This window comes from Heteronotia binoei, chromosome 2, assembly GCF_032191835.1.
Source record: "Heteronotia binoei isolate CCM8104 ecotype False Entrance Well chromosome 2, APGP_CSIRO_Hbin_v1, whole genome shotgun sequence".
NCBI classification, from domain to species: domain Eukaryota; kingdom Metazoa; phylum Chordata; class Lepidosauria; order Squamata; family Gekkonidae; genus Heteronotia; species Heteronotia binoei.
The window spans coordinates 122,838,596-122,863,193 of NC_083224.1; the positions used below are offsets into that span (position 1 = coordinate 122,838,596).

The window sequence follows — 24,598 nt, forward strand, 5'->3', positions numbered from 1 at the left end:
AATACAATACAATAAAATCATACATAGTACTTACACTTATAATTATAAAATCGACATAAATCCATTTACAAATTGTATTAAAATTAATTATTGTGCTATAACTTAGATCTTTGATACATTCTGTGGCTAAAAACATATCCAGCGACACTTTCTTAGCTCGGCATCAGGTGAAGGCTATTTTGAAGAGGTAGGTCTTACAGGCCCTGTGGAATTGATCTAAGCATCGCAGGGCCCGCACCTCCTCCGGGAGTTGATTCCATAGCAGTGGAGCTGCAATTGAGAAGGCCCGATCCCGGGTGGTCTTCAATCTGGCCTCCCTTGGCCCAGGGATATTCAGCTGGTTCTTCCCTGCTGACCTCAGCGCTCTCTGGGGCTCATATGGGGAGAGACGGTCCCTCAGGTAGGCAGGTCCTCGGCCATATAGGGCTTTAAAGGTGATAAACAGCACCTTGTAATGGACTCGGTACACTACTGGCAGTCAGTGCAATCCGCGCAGCCCCGGCTGTATGTGCTCCCATCTTGGGAGTCCCAATAACAGCTTAGCCGCCACGTTTTGCACCAGCTGCAGCCGCCGAGTTCGGCACAAGGGCAGCCCCATGTAGAGGGCGTTGCAGTAATCCAGTCTCGAGGTGACTGTAGCATGGATCACCGTTGCTAGGTCCCGGCGCTCCAGGAAGGGGGCCAGTTGCTTCGCCCGTCGAAGGTGAAAAAATGCGGACTTGGCAGTGGCCGCTATCTGTGCCTCTATTGATAATGAAGGCTCCAGAAGAACCCCCAAGCTCTTGACCTTATGGGCCGCTTTCAGCGGCACACCGTCAAGGACCGGCAGGGGGATTTCCCCTCCCGGGGCACCGCGACCCAAGCAAAGGACCTCTGTTTTCATTGGGTTCAACTTCAGCCCACTCAGCCTGAGCCAACCTGCCACGGCCTGCAATGCTAAGTCCAGGTTTTCTGGGACGCAGTCAGGTCGGCCGTCCATTAGTAGATAGAGCTGGGTGTCATCTGCATATTGGTGACACCCAAGCCCAAACCTCCGAGCAATCTGGGCAAGGGGGCACATGTAGATGTTAAACAACATCGGAGAGAGAACTGCCCCTTGTGGCAACCCGCACGCTAGTGGGTGCCTCTGGGACAGCTCTCCCCCAATTGCCACCCTTTGTCCCCGTCCATCAAGGAAGGAGAGCCACTGTAAGGCCAACCCCCTAATCCCTGTGTCGGCGAGCCGGCGGGCCAGTAGCCGATGGTTGACCGTGTCAAACGCAGCCGACAGGTCTAACAGCATCAACACTGCCACACCACCTCGATCCAGATGCCGCTGGAGGTCATCCACTAAGGCGACCAGCACTGTCTCTGTCCCATGGCCCGGACGAAAGCCGGACTGGTGGGAGTCTAAGGCGGAAGCGTCATCCAAAAAACTCTGTAACTGTAGCGCCACTGCCCTCTCAATAACTTTACCTAAAAATGGTAAGTTCGAGACCGGTCGGTAATTCGCCAATTCGGCCGGATCTGCTGTACTTTTTTTCAAGAGAGGGCGGACCATAGCCTCTTTCAAGGATGTTGGAAATTGCCCTTCCAAGAGGGATCTATTTATGTTATCCCGTACAGGATAGCTAAGCTCCCTCTGGCAAGATTTAATTAGCCAGGAGGGGCATGGGTCAAGATCGCAAGTTGTAGGGCGCACAGTAGAGAGAATCCCGTCAACTTCCCCTAGGCTGAGTGCGTCGAAGTGGTCCAAGATAAGATCAGAGGACATGCACGGAGCCTCAGGTTCTTGTACTGCATCCAATGTGGCGGGAAGGTCCTGGCGGAGCGACGAGATTTTATCTGCAAAAAATTTCGCAAAAGCCTCAGAGCCTATTTCCAATTCTCTCATGTTTGGTCTGCCTTGAGGCAGAGTAGTCAAATTCTCAATTATCTTAACTAATTGTGCCGGGCGCGAGTTTACAGACGCAATCCTGGCCGCAAAGTAATCTTTCTTTGCAGCTTTGACTGCCATCTTATAAGACTTCATAAACGTTCTATAGGATGTTCTCGTCGCTTCGTCACAAGTATGCCGCCACCGCCTCTCTAGTCGTCTGAGTCCCTGTTTCAGCTGGCGTAGCTCTGAGGTGTACCATGGCGCCAGCCTATTATGGGGGCGCAGAGGACGCTGGGGTGCGATCTCGTTGATGGCCATGGATAGCCTGTCATGCCAGGTCTCTACCAGGTCATCAAGGGAATCGCTAGGGGGCCAGGGGTCCCGCAGAGCCATTTGGAACCGTTCCGGGTCCATCAGACTCCGCGGGCAAGCTAAAATAGGCTCGCCGCCCATACAGGGTTGGGGCGGCGCACCCACACGAGCCTTGAGGGCTAGGTGATCCGACCATGGTACCACTTCTACAGTGATATCGTCCACCAGAATCCCGGACGGAAAGATCAGGTCTAACATGTGCCCAGCCTGATGTGTGGGAGTGGTAACAAATTGGGAGAGTCCCAGTGTCGCCATGGAAGACACTAGGTCCAGCGCCCGATTGGAGGCCATGTCATCCACATGGACATTGAAGTCACCCAGGACCATAAGCCTTGGGAACTCCAATGCCCAGCTTGCCACGGCCTCCATCAGGTCTGGTAAGGCGCTGGCTGGTGCGTTAGGCGGACGGTACACCAGCCAAATCGCCAACCCCTCCCCCACATCCCACGTCAGACCGGCACATTCCAGGCCATCAATCGTTGGGGCCAGGAGAGCCCTAAAGGAATAACCCTCCTGTATGAATAGCGCCACCCCTCCCCCCCGCCCGTTTGCCCGTGATTGGTGAAAGACCGAGTAACCCGGGGGCGCCATCTGGGAGAGAGCCACCGTCTCTCCATCCCACACCCAGATTTCGGTCACGCAAGCCAGGTCCACATCCTGCTTAAGCAGGAATTCCCTAAGGATTGAGGTCTTATTATTTATAGACCTGGCGTTACATAACACCAATGACGGGGACGGGCTTTCCCTCTTTGCCCCGCTACTTGCTACTGTCGGGATGGGACGCAGACCGGAAGGGGGCCGAGCACTGTTTTGTCTTCGCCTCCTTCCCATATAACTCCATCTGCTCCCACCATCATACCTTCCTCTCCCCATGAGTGCTGGGATCCCCAGGCCAGACATCCACACTTATACCCGGTCCTTCACCAATGCTAAGTTGGCTTCCTCCAGTAGAATCATAGAAGCAGAGAAACCAACTTTATGACTCTATGATTCTATGGTTTTAGTGTAGAAAGTCAGTTTGGGGACAGAGTTAAACCAGGATTAAAGCTCTAGTGGGAAATTGGTCACTATCAAACATAATCCATTCATGCTAGTGGAGATTGGCTAGATACATGATCCTTTGTCTACTCCTGTGGCAGACAATAGGCAGTGCCTTGGCAATGGCTGTTGAGATCTTGGGGCATGGCCAGAGATTGCCCAGCTGCTGTTCTATGGAGAAGGATGGGGGGACCATATGTAGGAGTCTGGCAGCAGTATCAGCTCTCATACTGAGTCTATGTATCTCTCTCACAGACTCAATGCTGTCTCCTCGTCTCCTGACAAGACTCCTGCCAATCCTGGCTTCTCAGGGGTACAGTGCTTTAGGTTCAAAAGTTTCCTGGAATGTTTGGGGTGTCTGCTCATGTGGAAAGACTACCCACATTGCAGGACTGTCATCGTAGTTATAACAAAAGCTTATACCCAGAATTAAGTGTCTTAAAGGTGCCTCTGGACTCAAACTTTGTTCTGTTGCTTCAGACCAACATGACTACCCACCTAAATCTGTCACGGACTTCCGGGGGAGGAAAATGTCGAGCTGAGCTACTTCTCATAACGGGAGCAGGCTGGAACTTCTGTTTGGGGTAGTGGAAGGCAATTTAATGCCTACTGACTACTTTTCTCAGTCAGAGATTAGTCCAAGATATGCACAGGGAACTTTGAGGAGATTTACCTTGGCTAAAAGGGAGTCCCGGGGGGAACTCCTTTGAGGCTTTGAGGGGTCTCTGGGAAAAGTTGCATTTTCATCATCTGCAGAAGTTTTCAGAGTCATTTATTTGACATAAGCTCGACAGGATCCTAACCTTCTTGGACATTGCTAAACATCTAAAGCTTTGCAAGACAGGTGGGAACTTGGATAATTGGATGAGAAGGTACAAATTACTATCTTTCATTCTGGAACTATTTACAGCTTAATGGAATAAATTTAAAAGGTGGGAAAGGAAAATCTAGAAAGTCTGGAAGAAGAGGGGAGGAAGAGGTGAAATTTGGACTTTATAAATATAAAAGACAGTGTTAAAAAGTGCTAAAAAGTGGAAAGGAATTTATTGTTTAGTCTACTTGCGGTTTTGAAAAAAGAGCACCATCATCACAGACCTGCAGCACATTCAAGCAAGACAGGAAGTATGTCAAGTATCGTGAGATCTCCTTACCAGTGTAAATGAGATTTCGTGGCAACTAAAGCAGGAAGTAGCGGAAGGAAAACCTACTCTAGGAATTTACTACCATTGAGAAACATCGGCGGCCATTGCTGGGAGGTCAAAATAAAAACAATGTTTTTAAACAATCCGGGACATTAAAAATTATTGGAGTTAACTGAGAAGAGGGTAAGAAGTTAAATACTATTGGTCATATTATTTGTGTGGACCTCGGATGTTTTTAAAAGGGGAGAAAAATTGTAAGGAGCAGTAAAAAGTCGTGGCCACCATTTTGGAAGATTTAAAAACTTTAAAAATAAATATCTTGACTTTGGGAGCTCCGAGGATGGCGAAATTGGGCTTGTTATAAAGGGCAAGTCCTACTCTTTTGAATCTGATAGTTGAATTGGAAATTGGTGAGGTCCAAATTTTCATTATTTTTTAAATGTCTGAACACAAGCAGCCCCGTACAAGGGCTACTTCGTTGGAAAAAAAGCAGGACCAGTTGGAGGCAATGGAGGCCAGAATGATGAAAGGGGTGAGAGAGATGATAAATGAATTGGCGGAAAAAATTATTGCAGAGATTTAAAAAGATATGGAAGATCTCAGAAAGGAAATTGAGGAAACATCTAAGAAAGTGCAGGAGGTAGAAGGCAGAATGAAAGTATATGATTCCACCTTGTTGAAAATACAAGAAAAAGTGACAATCCATGACTGCAAATTTATGGAGACTCAGATATGTCTGAGAGGAGTACCTGAGAAGGAGGATGGTGATTTAAAAGAATATATAATTAAAATAATTGCAGAATTTTTAGAGGAAGACCCTGAAGAGTCTAAAAACATGTATGATTATATGTATAGAGTGAACTCACTTTATGCCAAGAAAAATAATTTACCAAGAGATGTTGTCATAAGATATATGACAAAGGAAATGGTGGGAAGGATCATGAGTAACAACAGACATTGAAAAGACATTGATAGTGGGAGGCAGTAGAGTGAGAATCATGAAGGAGCTGCCAAGGCAAGTGATAAATGATAGAACAACATATAAGAAGTTGACAGAAAAATTGAGAGACAATGGAATGAGGTTTAGATGGATAATACTTGAAGGCTTACGCTTTGAACTCCAGGGGAAAAGAATCACAATTACAAATGCACAGGATATGCATGGATTTTTTGAAGAAAATAAAGAATTTGCACCATGATGGATTACAAATTATTGTCTTGGAATGTAAATGGACTAAATTCACCACAAAAAAGAAGGGCAACATTTCATTGGCTTAAGAAACAAAACTGTAATATAATTTGTTTGCAAGAAGTGCATATCAAACAAAAGGATTATAAATTTTTATGGAACAAACAATTGGGAGTGGAATTTTTTTCATTGGCTGAACAGAAGAAAAGGAGAGTGGTTTTTTATATTAAACAAGAATTGGAGCCAAAATTAGTATTTAAAGGTAAAAATGGAAGATTTGTAGCAGTAGAGACAATATTAGATGGGAGAAAAATGTTGTTATTGGGACTCTATGCGCCTAATGGTGCAAAGGATGGGGTTTTTTTAAGATATTATACAACAGCTTGATGAATTGACCTATGACCAAGTTTTGATAATGGGAGATTTTAATGGAACAGTTAAGAACTCATTGGACAGGTCGGGAGGGAAAAAAAACAATAGTAAAGAAGGAAAATTGCCAAAAGTCTTTTTTTCAACTGGTTAAACAAGAAAATCTGGAAGATATATGGAGGAAATTTAACCCTGAATTTCGGGACTATACTTTCTTTTCTGCAAGACACAAAACTTTTTCTAGAATTGACATGTTGTGGGGAACTAAAGATTTAGGTCTTATAACAAGGAAAATAGAGATTTAACCTAAAATTGGTCCTGATCATAACCCAATAATGTGGACTACAAAATTGTCCAAGAAGGTGAGAAGATGGAGATTGAATGAAGGTTTGCTACAGAATAAAGAAACAGTGACATACCTAGAAAATGAAACAAAAGCTTTTTTCCAAGGGAATGACAAAGAGGATATTGACTTTCAGACGGTCTGGGATGCCTATAAAGCAGTAATAAGAGGAATGTTGATTACTTTGAATAATAAAAATAAGAGAGTAAAAGAAAAACAGTTGTTGGACATTCAAAATGAAATAAAGAAAAAGGAAGGGGAGTTGAGAAAAAGGCCTGGGAAAAAGAAAATTTTAAGGGAAATTACAATATTACAAACTCAGTTGAGACATTTGTTAAATAAAGAAGTGGAATGGAGTTTGAAAAGACTTCAGCAGAAATCCATTGAGGGAGCAAGTAAACCAGGGAAAGTATTTGGCTTGGCAATTGAAGAAAAAGAGAGAAAATAGAATTATTAACAGAATTGTGGTAGATGGAAGAGAAGTGGTTACTCAAGAGGGAATAAAAAGAGAATTTTTAAGTAATATGCCAAATTGTTTAAAGGTGTTAAAATAAAGAAAGAGAAGATGGATGAGTATTTACAAAAGATAAAAATAGAGCCCTTAACTGAAAATATGCAAAAAATTTTGAATAATCCAATTGAAAAAATAGAAATTGAAGCAGCAATTAACACAATGAAGAATGGAAAAGCACCTGGGCCTGATGGATATACAGCTAAATATTTTAAAACTTTTAAAGATGAGTTAATACCAAAATTGCAGAAGTTGATAAATACGATAAGAATAAAAGGGAAAGTGCCAAACACAAAAACCTTTTAGTGTTAGAAGGTCATGGAAATAAATTTGGCTGGCACGCATATTTGTATAAACACTTCTTAATAACTGTAACAACATAAATATCAAATAATGGTCAAATAATATTTGAAAACAGGTTTTTATATCAGGTAATATTTGATATTTATATTGTTACAGTTATTAAGAGAGACCAAGAGACAAAAGATACTGCATTGTCTCTCTTTTGCATTTTTAGGAACAAACATGACAATAACACTTGAAATGGGTTTGTGTGCATGTCAAAGTAGACAGATGGATTGCATAACAATTAGTCAGCTGTAGGCTTCAAATGAACATCATAAATCTTGAGTTCAAGCAGTTTATAACAGCACTGGAAACACTGGTAACCTCTTTTTAATGATACATAATAAACACTTAGCATTGCTGTTCAGAGAAAAATATCTTTTAAATTCTGTGCTGTAAGAACATCTGTTTTATGTTTGCTGACACTAAAACACTTCACTAGCATTTCATACTACCAGGAGTGATTAGAAAATTACAATAACTAAATTTGTTTTTCAATTTTTTTTTCCAGACTTGGTCTGGGAGTGGCTAACTCATTGTTAAAAGTATTGTGTAAGCCAAAATGCCCTCAAAATGAGGTTGGGGAATTGTCAAGTGGTCACCTGGCTTAATCAGGATCTTTTACCTGTGTATACAGGATTCCACGTCCAGAAAGTAATGCTTAAAAATATTAGGGACTCTAATTAAGTAAAACAATTAAAATTTATTAAGAAAAATATAGGCTTCCATACAAGATAAAATACTCATAAAATCATACAGTCCTAAGAAAAATAGATAGAGAGATAGGGGAACACAAGGGTAGACGAACAGGGTGATATTTACTGATCGTAGTCTTCAAGGAAGGCTCCAGTGGCGATAAGCGAGGAAGTGGGAGAGGGGACCCGAAACTTGGCTTTAGAATCGGGGATGGATCTAGGCAGCGGAAATTGGGATACTGCTAGACCCACACCTGTGGGTAGCTAGTCTACAGGTTATAAGGACTCTCTTGAGCCCTTAGGGTATGGGAGGTATGAGGGAGGAGGAAGGTGGTCAGCTGGTGCATGACCTCACTAAAAGGGGAGGTTTCACAGTGACCATAAGGGCTGGACTACTGCGACAACCAATAGAAAGTTCATTGGTGGCACCTAATTGGGTGCCCATTCCTGACCAATGGACTTGCTTGGATCCTGGATACCTGAGTGAACTTACAGGTTGAAATGGACCAGGGGAAGGCTCCAAAATGACAGTTGGAGAGAAGAATAGGAGAGATTACTGGGTGGGGAGATGCTTAAGACTATTAAACTTACCTAAAAGGGTGACAATAGAGAGTCAAATCATTGCCTAGGTAACACCCGGTTTACACAAAGGAACTTGGCTCTGGCTGAAGATGGTCTTCCTCTTCTTCTGTCTTCTCCTTGGCACCAGTCTTTGTCTTGAGTTCCGCTAGACAAAGGCAGTGGCGGTTGGACGATTAGCCGCTCCTGGTGTGGGTAGATTGCTTGCAGGCACAGGTGACATCTGGCGAGTAAGTGAGCCATCCGCTTTGCTGGAATGGAGTCAGGCCTGGCAGGAAGATGGCTGCGTGTGGTGTTAGCCCTCCATGGTGGATTCCATGGTCAGTGCTTCAAAACCGTTTGCCTGGATAGCTCCTGGCGGCGCAGTTTCCTCTGCTTTACGGCCAGGATGGACGTCATACAGGACGACGGGAAACCATCTGTTCTCCTGTTGGGCACTCTTGTACTGGTCTTGAGTGCCTTTGTAGCATTATGGCTGCTAGTACTGCATGGGTCCCTTTTGCCCCTGGACAGGTTTACTCACACTCTCTGGCCAGATGTGTGTGAGTCACTTCTCCAGGTGCTCTGGCAACCAAGTTTGTGATCACGATGTTCTGTTGGGGGCTTTTCCTCACAATTGCCCATCATTAGAGGGTGTATTTACCTTAAAGTAGTCTACACGTGTGCTGTATTCAGGCTGCACTACTGAGCTGCAACAAATTCGAGTTTGCTGCAGTAGTCATAAGTATGATTTGTCATATCAGTGAACTGTTTTTGCTCCTCCTTTCTTTCTCAGGTAGAGTGTGCCCTTGATGCAGGCAGCACCTGGTGAATTAGTTTCCCCTGCTGCAAGCTAGGATTCTAAGGGCCAAACTAGATGTGACAGTTTCCACATCCAGCACAGGAGTACCATCTTTCAAAAACATAATATAGTTGATTTAAAACTGCTAAGAAGTCCCAATCCTGATCAAGCCCACAGATGCAGTGGGACAAGGTACTGCCCCTCCAAAAAAATGTCTTTTCAAGTGCTGAAAGAACTATGTAGGGGTGGGAGATGACCATTTTGGCACTTTAAAAGGCATGCAGGGCAAAACAAGAGAATCTGGTTGTCAGGAAGTGCTGCTGGACCCTCCATCACCTTCATGGAAGACCCAGCTCCCAGCAGCCCCACTTCCACTGTCAGAGAGCCTGGCAGACTCTTGAGTACAACACAGCTCCTGGTATAGGTGGAGGAACCAGCCAGGGCCCAGCACTGGAATAGCCCGGTGAAGACAGCAGTCTCCACAGCCTCAGTGGAAGCCAGTAATGCAAAAGAACAATGGCAGCACAATATATAGAATGCAAAAATATCAACAATATTGTGCAAAAACACCCACTCTAGACTAGTATATACAAAATTAAGCAAATTATAATATACCAAAATGGGCGTTCGGTGGGCCACTTCGGTGGGAAGGGCGGGATATAAGTCTATAAATAAATAAATAAATAACAGCCTGCAAAAGTAGGCATACATTCATACAGTAGAAATTAAAGACAAACAAGAGTCTCAAATACAGTATTACAGGGAGGACCCCACACAGTCTCTTAATTTTCCAAACAGAGTACTAAGACTCAATAATAAAGTTCCACAGGAGTCCCTCCGTTGCTTGTTGACTTCTGAAGGAAAAATTCTTGCCTTATACAGTATTACAGGGAGGACCCCACACAGTCTCTTAATTTTCCAAACAGAGTACTAAGACTCAATCATAAAGTTCCACAGGAGTCCCTCCGTTGCTTGTTGACTTCTGAAGGAAAAATTCTTGCCTTCACGCAAACTCTGGCTTTGATTGCGTTCCGCAATCAAAAGGAGCTTCCTCGTAAGCCAACTGAAAGTTCCAGCCAAGTTCTCTCTCAAACGCCCATTTTGGTATCTTAATTAGCGGCTAGTGGAAGCCAGGCAGGGCTGGAGCAGCCTGTACCAAGGCAAGCCTCAGCAGAAGCCAGGGTGGGTCTGGAATGGCTTGCAGAAAGACAAGCCTGGGCAGGGCCAAAGAAGCCTACACTAGGGCAAATAAACCTAACAGGAAGGCCAGGGAGAAGCACAGGCAGGGTTGAGAGCTGGCAGCCTATCCCACCCAAGCCCTAGCATAACTAAAAGAGTAGGAGGGAGAGCAGCTGTGGGGGGGCGGCATCCAGCAGCACAGTAGGAGGGACAGTGGAGGAGCACATCACTGCTCTCCCTCAGAGAGAGGCTGGGTATGCCCAGGGAAGGGGCAGGGCTATTTGGACCTTTAAAGCCAGGTTCCTGGGAAAGGCCAAGGAGGAGAGAAGGACACAGATCTGATTAAAATCAGAATTATTTTTACACTGATACTTTACAGTTTTCATATATTTAAAAAATCCACTTCTTCTTCTTCTTCTTCTTCTTCTTCTTCTTCTTCTTCTTCTTCTTCTTCTTCTTCTTCTTCTTCTTCTTCTTCTTCATAAGAAAACAGCATCCTGCCCCCAAGAAGCTTGCAGTCTAAATTTTGACAGAGAATAAGAGATGGTGGGGGGATGAGAAGAAGGACAGAGGAGGGAAGCCGGTATTCCTGCTTTTCATGGTTCCCACTGTCACATGTGAAAATAGGAGCTTTATGTTTTCTTTTAAAATAGAGAATTTTGAAACAAAGAACAATGAACTTACAAAACAAGGATTTATGGATCTGAATCTTATGGAAGCCAGTGACCGAGGAGGGGATCTTAGTGATCTCTGGATTACTTTGATGTCAATGGGCTACAATAAAGCAATGGAGTTGACAGAGGTATGATAGATAAATGGATACAAAGAATAAGCAACTACAGCATTTAATATTCTTTCTTCATTGTGTAAGCGGCTCTTTCGTTTGACGCAGTGAACAATTCGTACAGTCCAATTATATATAAATGCTTCCGGTTTCACAAGCTAGTTTTTGAGCAAAGTATTGTATCATAACTTAGATAAATTACTGCCATATTCAATATTATTTTCCAAAATAAAAATACCTGTCATCCAGAGATGAATATTTTCTAACGTGTGACAAGAGAAAGCAGCTATAAGCTAGAATTCAATACATCCATGGGGAAGAAATGCAACTGAAATGGTGGTGGTTGTTCTTACGCTCATAGTGCTGCAATCCTAAACAGACTTCTTAGCCTATTGACTTCAGTGGACCTAGAATGGTGTGCCTGCTTAGGGTTGCATTGGCAGATCTCACTGCCAAGGAGACAACCTACTGTTCAGGAATTGTTTTTAAACAAACAGAAAAGCAGCTCTGGATATATGCATGTTTTTATCTTTTTTTTCATGTATCCATGGCCTTATGAGAATAAGAAGTCATCCAGTTTAACTTGGAAATTTGATCCAGTTCATACTTGATGCTATTTGATTTCCAAATCATTGGGAAAAAGCAGTGGGCTTGCCGTTCCGATTCCCATTTGCCTTAACTATGGTGCAGGGCTTGTTAAACTAACCGTGGTCCTAATGCCAGTGTGGACCTAATACAACTATAGGGGAGAGAGCAGGAAGAGACTTGATATTGCAATTTTGGTTTTCCAAATAATACAGGTCAAAGGTCATTTTCAGTGTAATATTCCAAATCTTTTGTTACCCATTGTCTTCCACTGTCCTCCTTTGAAATCTCTGCAAATAAATTTGAATATCATAGTCAAAATTTTTGAAAAGGAAAGGAAACAGTGCAATTATGGAAATAATGATTGTATTTTCCTTTTCCAATAGGCATGTCCTTTTTCTATTCACATCTACACAGAAAAGTGCAAACCCAAAATTAAACCTGTTTGCCTGGAAGCAAGTGGCGGGCAACTTAACAAAGCCATTTGTATGAATGTAGTTAATAAAGGAGTTGCTAAGCCAATGAATAACAGTGAAAATATAATTATTCATACATATAGAAGTGATACACAGATCACTTCTGTAATTGAAAACAAGGTATTGTATTACATGAATAATGGATTGACTTTATAAAATAATTTTCTTTGAAATATGTATTTGTATTCCTAAGATGTCAAAGTTAGGCCATAGACACGGCAGGCTATACCTGATTTTGGACTTTTCATTTCAGAGTCCTTGTGGTCAGTGATCTGAGCTGGAACTTGTATTCAGAAGCTGAAAATATTGGTGTATTGATAAAGCTAAAGGCCAGGTTCATAGTACATAAACATAATTTTTTATTATTGATTAGATTTATATCCTACTCCTCTCCCACAACATGAGGCTTGGGGAGGTTCACAGTGTTTTAGAAGAAACCATAAGGTTCATAATGGGCAGCCCAATCCAAAGATAAGGGGCGGCTGGCCACGGCGTAGCTGCTGCGCCGCTAGTAGATTTCCTGAGGACTTCAACACGCTGGAGCATGGGAAGGGGAGAGGCGTAGCTTGCCTTGAGGGAAACAGTCACCATGGCAACGCCACTGGTGGAGGCACGGAAGGTAGGCAGAGGTAGCTGGAGGGGAGGGTCAGCCCACCCACCCCCATTGGCCAGTCCTGGTGCATGCGCCGTGGCTCATGACAGACAGGGATGGGGAGAGGTGGCCCCAGAAAGGCTGATAGCCATCCCTAACCCGCCCCCAAACAGAGAACAGAGCTAATAATGGGCAGACCATCACAGGCAAAGGAGAGACGGCCCACCAACGTGGGGAGGGAACAGGAGTGAGGCTGGGCATGCGCGCATGAGAAGCCTGGCTTGGTGGTGAGGTGGTGGTGGGGGCGAGACAGGCCTGCACGGGACTACGGAGAAGCCATCAATCCCTCACACTCTCCCGCTGTCAGAGTCTTTGCCAATGGCAGGCAGACAAGCAGGAAGTACCAAGTGCAGGAGTTCGCTGTCATAGACAGTGGCTGGAATGTGTGTCTGGGAGTGAGCAGCCCAGCAGCAGACACGCCCCCACCCAGAGACCCCCTGTGCTGCCCTGACGCCCCCTGCCATGTGCACGGAACACCTCCCCCGGCAGCCGCAAAACTCAGAGTGCGAGTGCATCAGCCGCAGAACTCTGAGCCCACTTTATCAGCTCCCCCTTAGTGCCCTGCGCACAACAGCCCTGTGGGGTCGGGTAGGCTGTCAGCCCAGGCAGGTTGAGGGGCGGCACTCCTCTCCCCTGTTCAGCCACGCAGGGGGCAGCGGGGCAGCTCGTAGACCTCCCCCCCCCAAAAAAAACCCCAAGTCTGCCCACCCTCCCAGGCATTCCCTTGGAGAGGCCACTGACAGAGGGGGGGGGGGTTGCCCAAGGAACGTGCAGCAGATGCCAAGTGGGAGAGACAACAGAGGGCACAGCTCAGACTTTATTTTTCCGGAACAGAGTGCAACAGTCTCCCTGCCACACGCTGGGCAGTCTCGCCGTGAGCGGGGCTCCATTTCGAGCAGCGGGCAGAAACAGCTGAGGGAGTGGGGGGGCGATGGAGCGGCACACATGGAAGCCTCTGTGTTGGAGTCCCACCAGTAAAACGGAGATAGAGATCAAGAGCACCTGCAGGGGCAGCAGCTGGAAGAATTGGTTGCATTTCAGCCAGGCACTCTCTTAAAGGGACAGTCTCTGACCCACCTCCCCGCAACGGGGCAGCTGCCACACACACACACCCCGTGCCCTGCCATGGGCTGGGAACATGGCAGAGGGCAGACTAAGGGAAGGGAGCAGGCTGCAGCACAGGGGAGTGGGGTCAGCAAATGCCCCCTGCCAGAGCCCACTGCCTGGTTCAAGTGCCAGAGACGCTTGCACACTGATCGAGAGCGAGGGGAGGGGGAGGCCAGGGGGACGGGACAGTGGAACTTACCCAGCCATGGGAGACCGTCCTCGCATACAGAGCCTCCGGGAGCTCAGAACCTGTGGAGATCTGGAAACAAGAGCAGTTAGCCCCAGGGAAGAGACCTCTCTCTCCCCCTCGCAAGTCAAAGATGCTGTCAAAGCAACCATGAGGTGCAAAACCTGTCACCAACATGCCTGCTTGTCCCTCACTCTAAGTCTGTATGGCTGGGAGCTCACCGGCAGAATTTACTGCCACGCACTCCTCTCCCTAACAACTGAGTTGTGCAAGGCCAGAGCGGAAGTATTTCTAGGAGGGGGGAGACCGTGATTGGGTGCTGGGGAGGGGACTTGTCAGACCGAGGCACGAGGGGATTGGCGAGGCAATCATGCCGCTCCCTAAGGGGTTTGCGAGCTTCCGCAGAGGCGACATTTGTTTTTTGTTTCAATGAGTGCCTATGGGGGCATGCCGCCGTTTTTGCAGGCGTAAAGTTGCGCCTCTCGGGGGGGGGTGTCATGGGTCAAACTGCCCAGGAAGCCGCCTAAGCCTGGCCATGCCCCCAACTCCACCCCTTCCTCCGCCTGAACGCCGTGCTCTGCCTCACTTCTGCCCACCCTCGGGCACAGCCCTCAGGCGCCGCTGCCCTCAGACGGAGCAGCGCTCAGGCGTCCCCCCGCTCACGGAACTCCCCTCCACTGGGGCGGCACCGGTCGTACATCGGCGCAAACCCTTCTTGCACCCACATATCGGCTCGTCTGCTCCCAAAAGACTTTCTGCCCCCCCCCTCTGGATTGTGCTTTAAAACAGTTAAAATGTTGACATTCTTCCAGTACCTAGAAATTCCAAAAAGAAACATCTGGCAGACCAATAACTGCTGAAAAATAAAAGGATTAACTAAAGGCCTGCTGGAACAATTCCATCTTGCATGCCCTATGGAGCCTTGACAATTCTTGCAAGGCATGACTGAGAAAGCCTTCCACCAGGATGGGGCTATGATGGAAGAAGCCCTCACCCTGGTGGAAGCAAGACAAACTTCCTGAGGACCAGAAACTATAAAAAAAATGCACAAGCAGCATGGGGGTTTATATTGGTAGGCTTGGCATAAAAAGAAAAATGCTGACCTGGCCACTGTGAAAACCTGTTTGTCCAAAACCTGGATTGAAGCAATAAATCAATCCACATGCCTAAACTCTTTACTGAGTCCACCAGGCTTAATTGGACTTAAACTGATTCAGAGGCACTCACAAGCTATCCTAGCTCATTGAACTCCCCCCTCCCACTCCACAAGCAGCCATTAGATTACTGACTGGAGTGGATTGCAAGAAACATAATAATGCAGCTGAGCATAAATACCATAAATACTTGTAATAATAACATACCAAGATCTATGGCCAATGAAAAGTTCTACTGATTGATACCATTCGAATATCTTGAAACTAATATTGTTTTTCCTCTTACAGACTGAAGGCAAAACAATAATTCACCTCAATAATGAGAAAAGTAAGAATTGTGTGAATAATAGGGGACTCAACACATTTGCTATTGAAGTGGCACCCAGATCCATGATGGTAATGCTATTCATGAAATCTCAACTCTCAAGTTCAGAGAAAACCATTTAGGTTGTTACAGTATAGTGGGTTCCACACAATGATGAGGCGAGGTGGTAGTGATCATAGCTCTTTTATTAGATACAGCATAGTATAGCACTGCACTCAAAGACTGGGCCAACTATATATACACTCCAGGTTCCCACGCTAGCATGCTACTGGACCATTCAAACCAACAAGGGGCTCATGATTGTAGCAGGGCAGCAGGGATTTTGATCCTGCTGCCTATTGTCCCTGAGTTCCCAAGCTCAGTCCTACAGGTTCCAATGAGCCAGGCAAGAACTCCATATATTAGTCACGATTCCGATCACATATACAACAGTTGTGCTGGTTGAAAACAGTGGATTGTGGGGGGGGGGGGGGAGCAACACAGAAGAAGAGCTCCAGGCTTTCTGCAATCCCTGAACAACCCCAAAGGCTGTTCCTGAGAGCCAGGAGACCTTCAGAAATAACATGGGATGCAGCACAGAGGTCTACAGCTGGAGTAGGAAATCTTCAAAATCCACTCACAAAAGGGCATCTTTGAACTCATCCCATAATATTGCAATTCAGAAAAGGTGAAAATGTAAAATGTTTTTCTAAAGAAAAATAGATAACAGGATGGATTTTGAAAACATGACATGCTTATATGATTGGGGTATTTAGACTTAGTAAGGCCAAATTATTTTGCATGCTGTCATGAAATTTGTTTTCCTATTGTGCAGTACTGCATAACGATTCCAAGATCATCAAAACATTCATTTCATGAACAGCATAGTACAGAGACACAGACAAGAATCTCAACATAGTTATTTCCTGAAAGAGAAGCAGTCTAGACAAACATCCCCCAACAGCACTTTTTTTTTTTTTGCCGGGGGGGTGGAATCTGAGGGTTTGAAGAGAAAGAAGATTTTAGGGTACTTGCTTCTAGTACCTATTCATTTTTTAAAAAATGTTCCCAGTAACCACTTCTCCCAACAACCTCCCCCCCCCCTCCATGAGCGCGTAAATTTACCCGAGAGAAACTGCAGACAATTAGCATTTGAGGAATTGTATGAGAAGAAATATATTTCCTGCTCTTTAGTACTCTCCTCCTCAACCCTCCCAAAATACCCAGGCTATACTGTCTTTTGTATGAGGGATGAAAAATATTTGCCAGTCATTAAGGCTACTTGTATGTGGCTCTGCAGACTATCTATTGTAAGTTGTACTGAGCTGTTACCTATAAAGTTATTCTTTACCCTTTAATAAAAACGATATAACTACCGATCTCTCAAGGAAACTATGGGATAAAAACTCAAAAACAGATTAAGAAAAATAAATAATTTACGTGTTAGAAATGTTGTAGTTAATATATGACAGACAACAATTGGATGTTTACTATAAATAATAAACAGTTATGACATTACTGTTTTTGTTTTTTTGTTTTGTTTTTTTACATATACAGGTTTGTCAGCATGTGATGCCACTGAATGAACAAGAAGAATGGATATACAACTCTGTTTATTCTGTTTTAGTTTAAGCTATCATAATTACAGGGTGTGGGCTCACAACAGAAAAGAGAATCCAACAGACACTGCCAAGTCTTGGATTAGTAGTTTCCAGATCATTGTACCACAGAAGTCTTGTGCTGTAGTGCACTTGTCCTGGATGCTGAGATCTGAGGGAAGTGAGCAGGAAACTGCTGATCTATACCTGAACCTGAGCAGTAAAACAGAGGAGATATTTTTACCTCTCTGTGCCTGTGTTCTATGGGGACAATGCAAGGGGCGGGAGTTGGGGTATGCTTCAAGAATGCATGCCTCATGAGATGAATCTCCTGGCCTTAATTTCAGCCACCCAAAGTACTATACAAACCCTGTGCCCTTTGCAGTTCACACAGTGTTTGGGGACGGAATTGGGTTGTGGATTAATTAGAATTGAAGGAAGTACTTTTCCTAATCCCACTTCCCCCCTTTAATCCTTTTAGCTTCAGAGTGGTTGGAGTGTTAGTGAATTAAGATTAGGGGCTGCACACATCACAGCATGCCTTTCTCAACCCTAATTTCATATCCTACATTACTATAAGAACTGTGGGTGACCTTGTTGTGGTGCTCTACTGACAGGCACTCAACCTTTTAGAAGAAGTGAAGAAACAGCTTTGGATCTGGTCTTGTACTGCTCTTTAATATGTAGATGACCTGATAAATCTGAGTCTGGAAAACTGAGAATTTGTCCTTTATTTTGAATATGCATTTGGCTGCTGTGGTTCCATTAATTTTACTTTCAGGCTTCTGTATCACAAACCATCCTACCTGTTTCTGTCCTTTTGTATCATTTCCCACAACAGTCTGTCATAACCAAGAGAGTATAGTCTTTTGGCCTGATCCAAAAATATCATTTGTTATGTGCCTAGGTATTTCTGTGTATAGTGGCAGGCAGCACAGTTTAATATGAAGATGACAGTTCAGATCACTTTTTAGTTCTGATGAAAAGTTGGGTCCAACTTTCTGATTGCTGAATCCCTATAATCAGCAGGCTGTGATGCTTTCTCTTTGAGCATACTGAATACAAAAAAACATAACTGTAATACACGGGCTACTTTATCTTTTTAATAAAACTACTTATACATTTCACAACTATCATTCACATTATAACTTTTTTTTCTCCTTGGGCATGACAACTGTCAATCATGCCTTCATTATTTAGAGACTTTATTATTGCTGAGCATCTCATCCTTCACTTCTCTTGAAGACCATACAGAGACTTTAGCTAGTGCAAGAACGCATGGGTCCATCTCATTCTCAGCATTAGAGGACTTCAGGGACTTGTGCATCTGCACTGCCTTCCTGAAGATATGAGCTCCCATCTACAAAGTCTATGGATAACCAATAACTTCCATATCTCAAAGACTATCTCATCTGCTTGTTGCATTCCAAAATGTAGCATTTGCCACTATATGTCAGATGGAAGACTGCTAGTGAAAGTATTTTCAGTGGTTTGTGACAAGAGTGGACTTCCTTTTGGGATGACTATTCAAAGCCTGAGCCAACTGCCTTTTGGAAGCAACATGTAGTGATATCATTCTGTTTGCAGTACCTTTTTTTGGCAAGCATTAAGCCAGTATCAACATTTATTATGTTCACTGTTTTTTAATCTGTATTTTATATGTTCTGCTATCTGTCCTAAATTTTCAGGATAGGAAGGGTTAAATCTGAATAAAGAAACAAAGTTGTAAGTCAGCTGGGGACTGAGAATTTTGAACTTGCATTTCTTTGATTATCTGAGCAACTGTGCACTTTTAAAAAGAGTGTACCATCAAAGAGCTTTGGCCCCATGACTAACATAAAATTGTTGCTGGATGATTTTGTAGCTGCTGCATTTTGGTAAATGCCAAACAACCATTGCCCAAGGCTTTCATTGTATTTTGCAGAGGATGGAGAGTTAGCAACTGTACATTTATTGAGGACCCAAGTACTTTTATACCTCACCCCTGTAATTGCTTTTAACAAGGGAGTACATATTTAATGTTTCAGTAGTTGTGAAATATTTTAAATCATGATCCTAACAAGTCTTAGTGGTCTCAGTGCAGTCACACGCATGGATCTTGCGCGGAGTCACGACCCCTAGCTCGGAGAATACAAAAGCTTGCCTCAGGCGTTTTTTGGCACACATCTCCCATTCTGCCAGAAAGCAGTCATCAAATGCGCATGCCTGGTGCGGGGGAGGAGCACCCATCCCACTCAGTTTCTTTGTTACCGCCACTCTGTTCGCACCTCTCCTTGCTTACCTCAGGCCACCTTAAATTAGGTGGACTACAACTAGGAAATACACGTCCTTTTGTGATTCACCTAGATTTACAGAAACACCAATTGGCAGAGGACTTTATTACCTTTTATGGCTATCCAGACCAAATGGCCAAGTCGCACTGGTTTACCATGTGATCAGTCTGCATACTTAATTAACAAACTGCTTGTATTTCAGCCCACAATACCTGATCCCCTTGTCTGATGAAGTGTGCTTAAGAGAGCACACAAAAGCTTATGTTCTGATTAAAACTTGGTTGGTCTTAAAGGTGAAACTTGACTCCTGCTTTGTACAACTACTTCAGACCAACACGGCTGCCCACTTGGATCTATCTCAGGCCTTCTATCATCTGATTGGAATCGTTCCTTTTATTTCTAACTCTTCGTCTCTTAGTCTTTCTACAAAATTAAAAAAAAAATCTTTGGACTTTCCACAGTTCCCCCCGCCACCCTTCCCCACCTTTTCTCCAAGCGCATGGAAGGGAAGGATAAAATTACTTTTAAGAAGTGTCTTCGCTGTGGATCAAAGATCCTATCGTCTGATGGTCACTTGCACTGTCTTTTTTGTTTGGGGGAAAGTCACTGGGTCGAGAACTGTGTTCATTGCAGGCAGTTTGGGAAGCAGGCTAAGAAAAACAGGGCTGCTGAACTCTGAAGTCATCTTCTGGAAGCGTCGCTTCTACTTTGGCAAGCCTAAAGCAAATCGTAGATTCAGCCTTGTCGGCTGCTTCAATGGCTCAGGCTCCCAGAAAGCATAAGTCCGACAAGGATTTGAAGCGTTCTAAAGATGTCGGGAAAACTGCCTCCAAAAAGACCCATAGGTCCATTCCGAGTCCAAGAAATCGTCAGGTACTACCACGACTGTCTTGGATTCGACTCCCGAGAAGCAGACACAACAGTTGGGCTCTATGTTGACTGGCTCCACCTTGACCTCTCAAGCTATTTTACTGAATACCGCTTCAGGCATTCCTGCAGAGCTCTTGGTTCCCACAGACGTGATTTCTGATGCCCAAGCAATGCAGCCACCTCGAGATGCCTCTGTTATTTGGATTCCCTCATGATCTCCATCTACCCTGAGCTGCCCGATGATATCCTCGAACCCAAGACTGGCTCTACTCCTATGCATTCTCAGCTCCTTAAGACAAACCTGCTTAACAGAGGTTCTTTCCGAGACATTGCCTTGTCTCTGCTTTACAGGGAATCCTCCACTCAGGCTTCTGACATTCGACCTCTACGTTCTTGGTCTCGATCGCATCAAAGAGTTCCTCTTATTGGGATCTGGCCAGCCAAACTGATTGTTATGACCACTCTCACTCTCGTTCCCACCACTGCTATTCTCCAGAACACTGAGATTTCCTGGCACAAGTACCAAGGCGCTTTTGCGACAACTCCCCTGGATTCCGACATGACTACAGACACTGGCGAGATAGTCCATCCTCCTCTAGATCACCTTCGCCTAATCGCTACATGCGTCAGTACTGTTATCACTATTTCTCCATATCTCCTTCCTTTGATGATTACCAGGCCACTAGGTACCATCATTCCCTTCAGGACCCATCTTGGTACCGTGATTACTGGCCTCGAGAGTCCCCCCACAGAGACTCTCCAAGAAGACCTGCGCCTGCTCCAGAGGCGCTCTCAAATCCAGTGAATCCTCCTAGACTATCTCCTGTGCGTAGCCCAACATTGCCACTGGATAACCAGCCCATAGAGGAAGTTTAATTGCATGAGCGTCCAAAGACTCCTTCCTTGGTTCCTGACCCTGCTGTACCTGACCCTTCGGATTCAGAACTATCGGATGCTTCTTCTAAGACTGACTCTGCACCAGGATCTCCTGCTTCTAGGGTTGCTCCACCAGCAGATTTGTCTCCCTCCGAGGGCTCCAAAGCATTAAGGGGAGGGACAGTGGCTCAGTGGTAGAGCATCTGCTTGGGAAGCAGAAGGTCCCAGGTTCAATCCCTGGTATCTCCAAAAAAGGGTCCAGGCAAATAGGTGTGAAAAACCTCAGCTTGAGACCCTGGAGAGCCGCTGCCAGTCTGAGAAGACAATACTGCCTTTGATGGACCAAGGGTCTGATTCAGTATAAGGCAGCTTCATATGTTCATATATGTTCATATTTAGATCTTATCACCAACATGGCTTCTGCTCTCAATATCAAACTTTCTACAGACCTTCCAAAGATCTCTGATGTTCAGAGATGCTGGAAGGTCGGCCTTGTTCAGGCCGACCTCCCAGCAGGGTCACACTTACCTATGCTGCCAGTCCATTTGGAGGCTCTTTGAGAAGCTTGGGGCAAGCCAGCTTCAGTACCTCCCATCTCCAAACGCATTGAATCCCTCTACAGGATCCATGCTCCTGACTCCAAATTTCTTTTCAACCACCCTGCACCTTATTCAGTTATCGTCCATTCAGCTTCCAAGTCCAAGCAAACTAGGCACCCTGCTCCTCCGGACAGGGAAGGAAAAAAATTGGACACCTTTGGTAGGGAGGTTTACTCTCTAGCTACCGCAACCTCCAAAATTCATTACTATTTGGCCTTCAATTGGTTACCCAGCTCAACGCCCTTGTCCCTTCTTTGCCAGAATCATAACAGAAGACAGCCTCTCAGCTCCTTACCGAACTATCTCGAGTAAGCAAAAACTAATTAACACTATACGCTATGCAGTATCTTGTTCTTCCCACTCCATGGCCACGGGCAGTGGTCCTTCGCCGTCACGCCTGTCTCCATAGCACTTCTCTACAACCGGACATCAAGTTTAAAATAGATAAACCATTTGATGGTCAAGGCCTCTTCAATTCTACAACTGACAATATTTTAGCTTCAGTGGATGACAGCAGAAAGAGGGCCAAACGTCTAGGAGTAGTCCAACAGCTCCCGCAGCAATAATTCCACTCTCAGTCTTGGAAGTCTTCCTATGCTAAGCAACCCCGCTCACCTAAACAGTATAACTATTGGAAGCGCAAGGGACCTTCCGCAAAGCAGCAATACCAGAATAAACCACGACCTCAGCCTGTCAAAAAATCCAGCCAGGCCTCCAAGCAGTCCCTTTGACTCCGTCACAAGGTTATCCCCGTACCTCCATGCATGGGAGTCCCTCACATCCGACAAATGGGTGCTGACTATCATAAAATACGGCTATACAATAGAATTCCTTTTACCTCTCCGTACTTCCATTGCTTTGTTCGCACTCCTTCCTCTCTCATGCTAGATGCAGAAGTTCAAGCTCTCCTAAACAAGGAAGCCATTGAAACTCTTCCAGACCATCACAGAGGTTTCTACTCCAGGTACTTCCTGGTTCCCAAAAGGGATGGGGGACTGCATCCAATAATGGATCTACGCAAGCTAAACTTCCACATACCACACAAAAAGTTTCATATGATCACCCTTCAGTCAATCCTTCTGCTGATCCCTCCGGGTTCCTGGCTTGCATCCCTGGACCTTCAGGATGCGTATTTTCACCTAACCATCCATCAGAAGCACAGAAAGTTTCTTCACTTCTGTATAAGCTGCGAACATTACTAGTTTCATGCACTGCCCTTCAGCCTTTTGACCACCCCAAGGGTGTTCACGAAATGTATGGCACCTGTAGCCGCCACTCTTCGTCAACAGGGAATATCCATCTTCCCATACATTGATGACTGGCTTCTGGCGTCCAGGTCCAAGACTCAACTCCTACAAGACATTTCACTCACCATGGACCTTCTTCAGTCTCTTGGCCTCTGTGTGAATCTAGTGAAGTCCAGTCTAATCCCATCTCAGGACCTCCAGTTCACCAGGGCGTAGCTATTCATGGTCACGCATTTAGCTCACCCGTCAACCGCAGCCTGAACATACATTCCTTAGCTGCAACCATCATCTCTCTCCCTGTACAAACAGCCTTTACCATTCAACACATGCTAGGCCTCATGGCAGCAACCAAGACAGTTCTTCGATTTGCAGGGCTACACATGCGGCCATTTCAGTTATGGTTCCTGAAATCTTTCCATCCACAGAGGCAACATCAGATGACCCATCTAACGGTCCCTCCTCGGAATCTCTGAAATGGTGGACTCGAGACTTCAACCTGCTGCAAAGCAAACTGTTTACACTGTCATCCCCTATAGCAAGCGTGACAACAGATGCATTGAGACAGTGCCAGGAAGCCCATTTCAGAGACCTGGCCGTTCAGGGATCGTGGACGGATCAAGAAAGCTTCCTCCACATAAATTGCTTGGAACTGATGGACGTAGCTCGTGTCCTTTCTTCCTTTCTTCCATCACTCATGCACCAACATGCGCAAGTAACATCAGACAATATAGCAACTGTATTTTATGTAAACAAACAAGGAGGGACAGCGTCTCCCACTCTCTGCAGACTTGCTCTTGCTTTCTGGACTTGGTGTATTGAGAATGACATCTTCCTTACAGCACTGTATCTTCCAAGAGTAGAAAATGTCTGGGCAGACTTCCTCAGTCGCTCACAGATGAACAATCACGAATGATCCCTAACCCTCCAAGTACTTGATGTCAGTCTTTCAATGATTCGACAACCTGGAAATGGATGTTTTTGCCTCTCCAGCCATCATGAAATGTCTGCTATTTTACACCAGGGGACCTCAGACTATGTCTTCACAAGGGGACACCTTCCTTCACAAATGGAACGTTCGCCTCCATTACTTCTACCCTCCAATTCCCCTAATCACCAGAACTCTGCAGAAGGTAGTCCACGACTGAACTAACTGTATCCTAATAGCTCCATGGTGGCCACAGCAACCCTGGTTCACAAAGCTTCTGCTCCTGTCGAACAATGTCCATTACCATTTTCCGGTTGCCCAGGATCTCCTCTCTCAACAGCATGGCAGAATTCTCCAACACAACCCTGTAATGCTTCGTCTCACAGTGTGGAGAATCCGCTTTTAGCTAAGCCCTTACCTGTTCAAGAGGACATACTTAATGCTAGGAAACTAGCAACTCGCTGCTCTTGTACCTATAAATAGAAACATTTCTCAATTTATGCTACACAACATAAATTTTCCCAATTCGTCATTTTTGTCAGACATCTGGTCTTACTTGC

At 45.0% G+C, this 24,598-nt stretch overlaps 1 protein-coding gene across 1 annotated transcript in view; it reads left to right on the top strand.

Annotated features, from left to right (window-relative positions):
* EFCAB7 (EF-hand calcium binding domain 7) overlaps positions 1-17,964 on the top strand; it is a 54,881-nt gene extending 36,917 nt beyond the window's left edge. Inside the window, exons 11-14 of the mRNA XM_060231940.1 lie at positions 11,055-11,203; positions 12,157-12,366; positions 15,635-15,742; positions 17,208-17,964. Of these exons, the coding sequence (XP_060087923.1) occupies positions 11,055-11,203; positions 12,157-12,366; positions 15,635-15,742; positions 17,208-17,282 (542 nt within the window). The 3' untranslated portion in view covers positions 17,283-17,964. The remainder of the gene's footprint in view (positions 1-11,054; positions 11,204-12,156; positions 12,367-15,634; positions 15,743-17,207) is intronic.
* Positions 17,965-24,598: the final 6,634 nt, after the last annotated feature.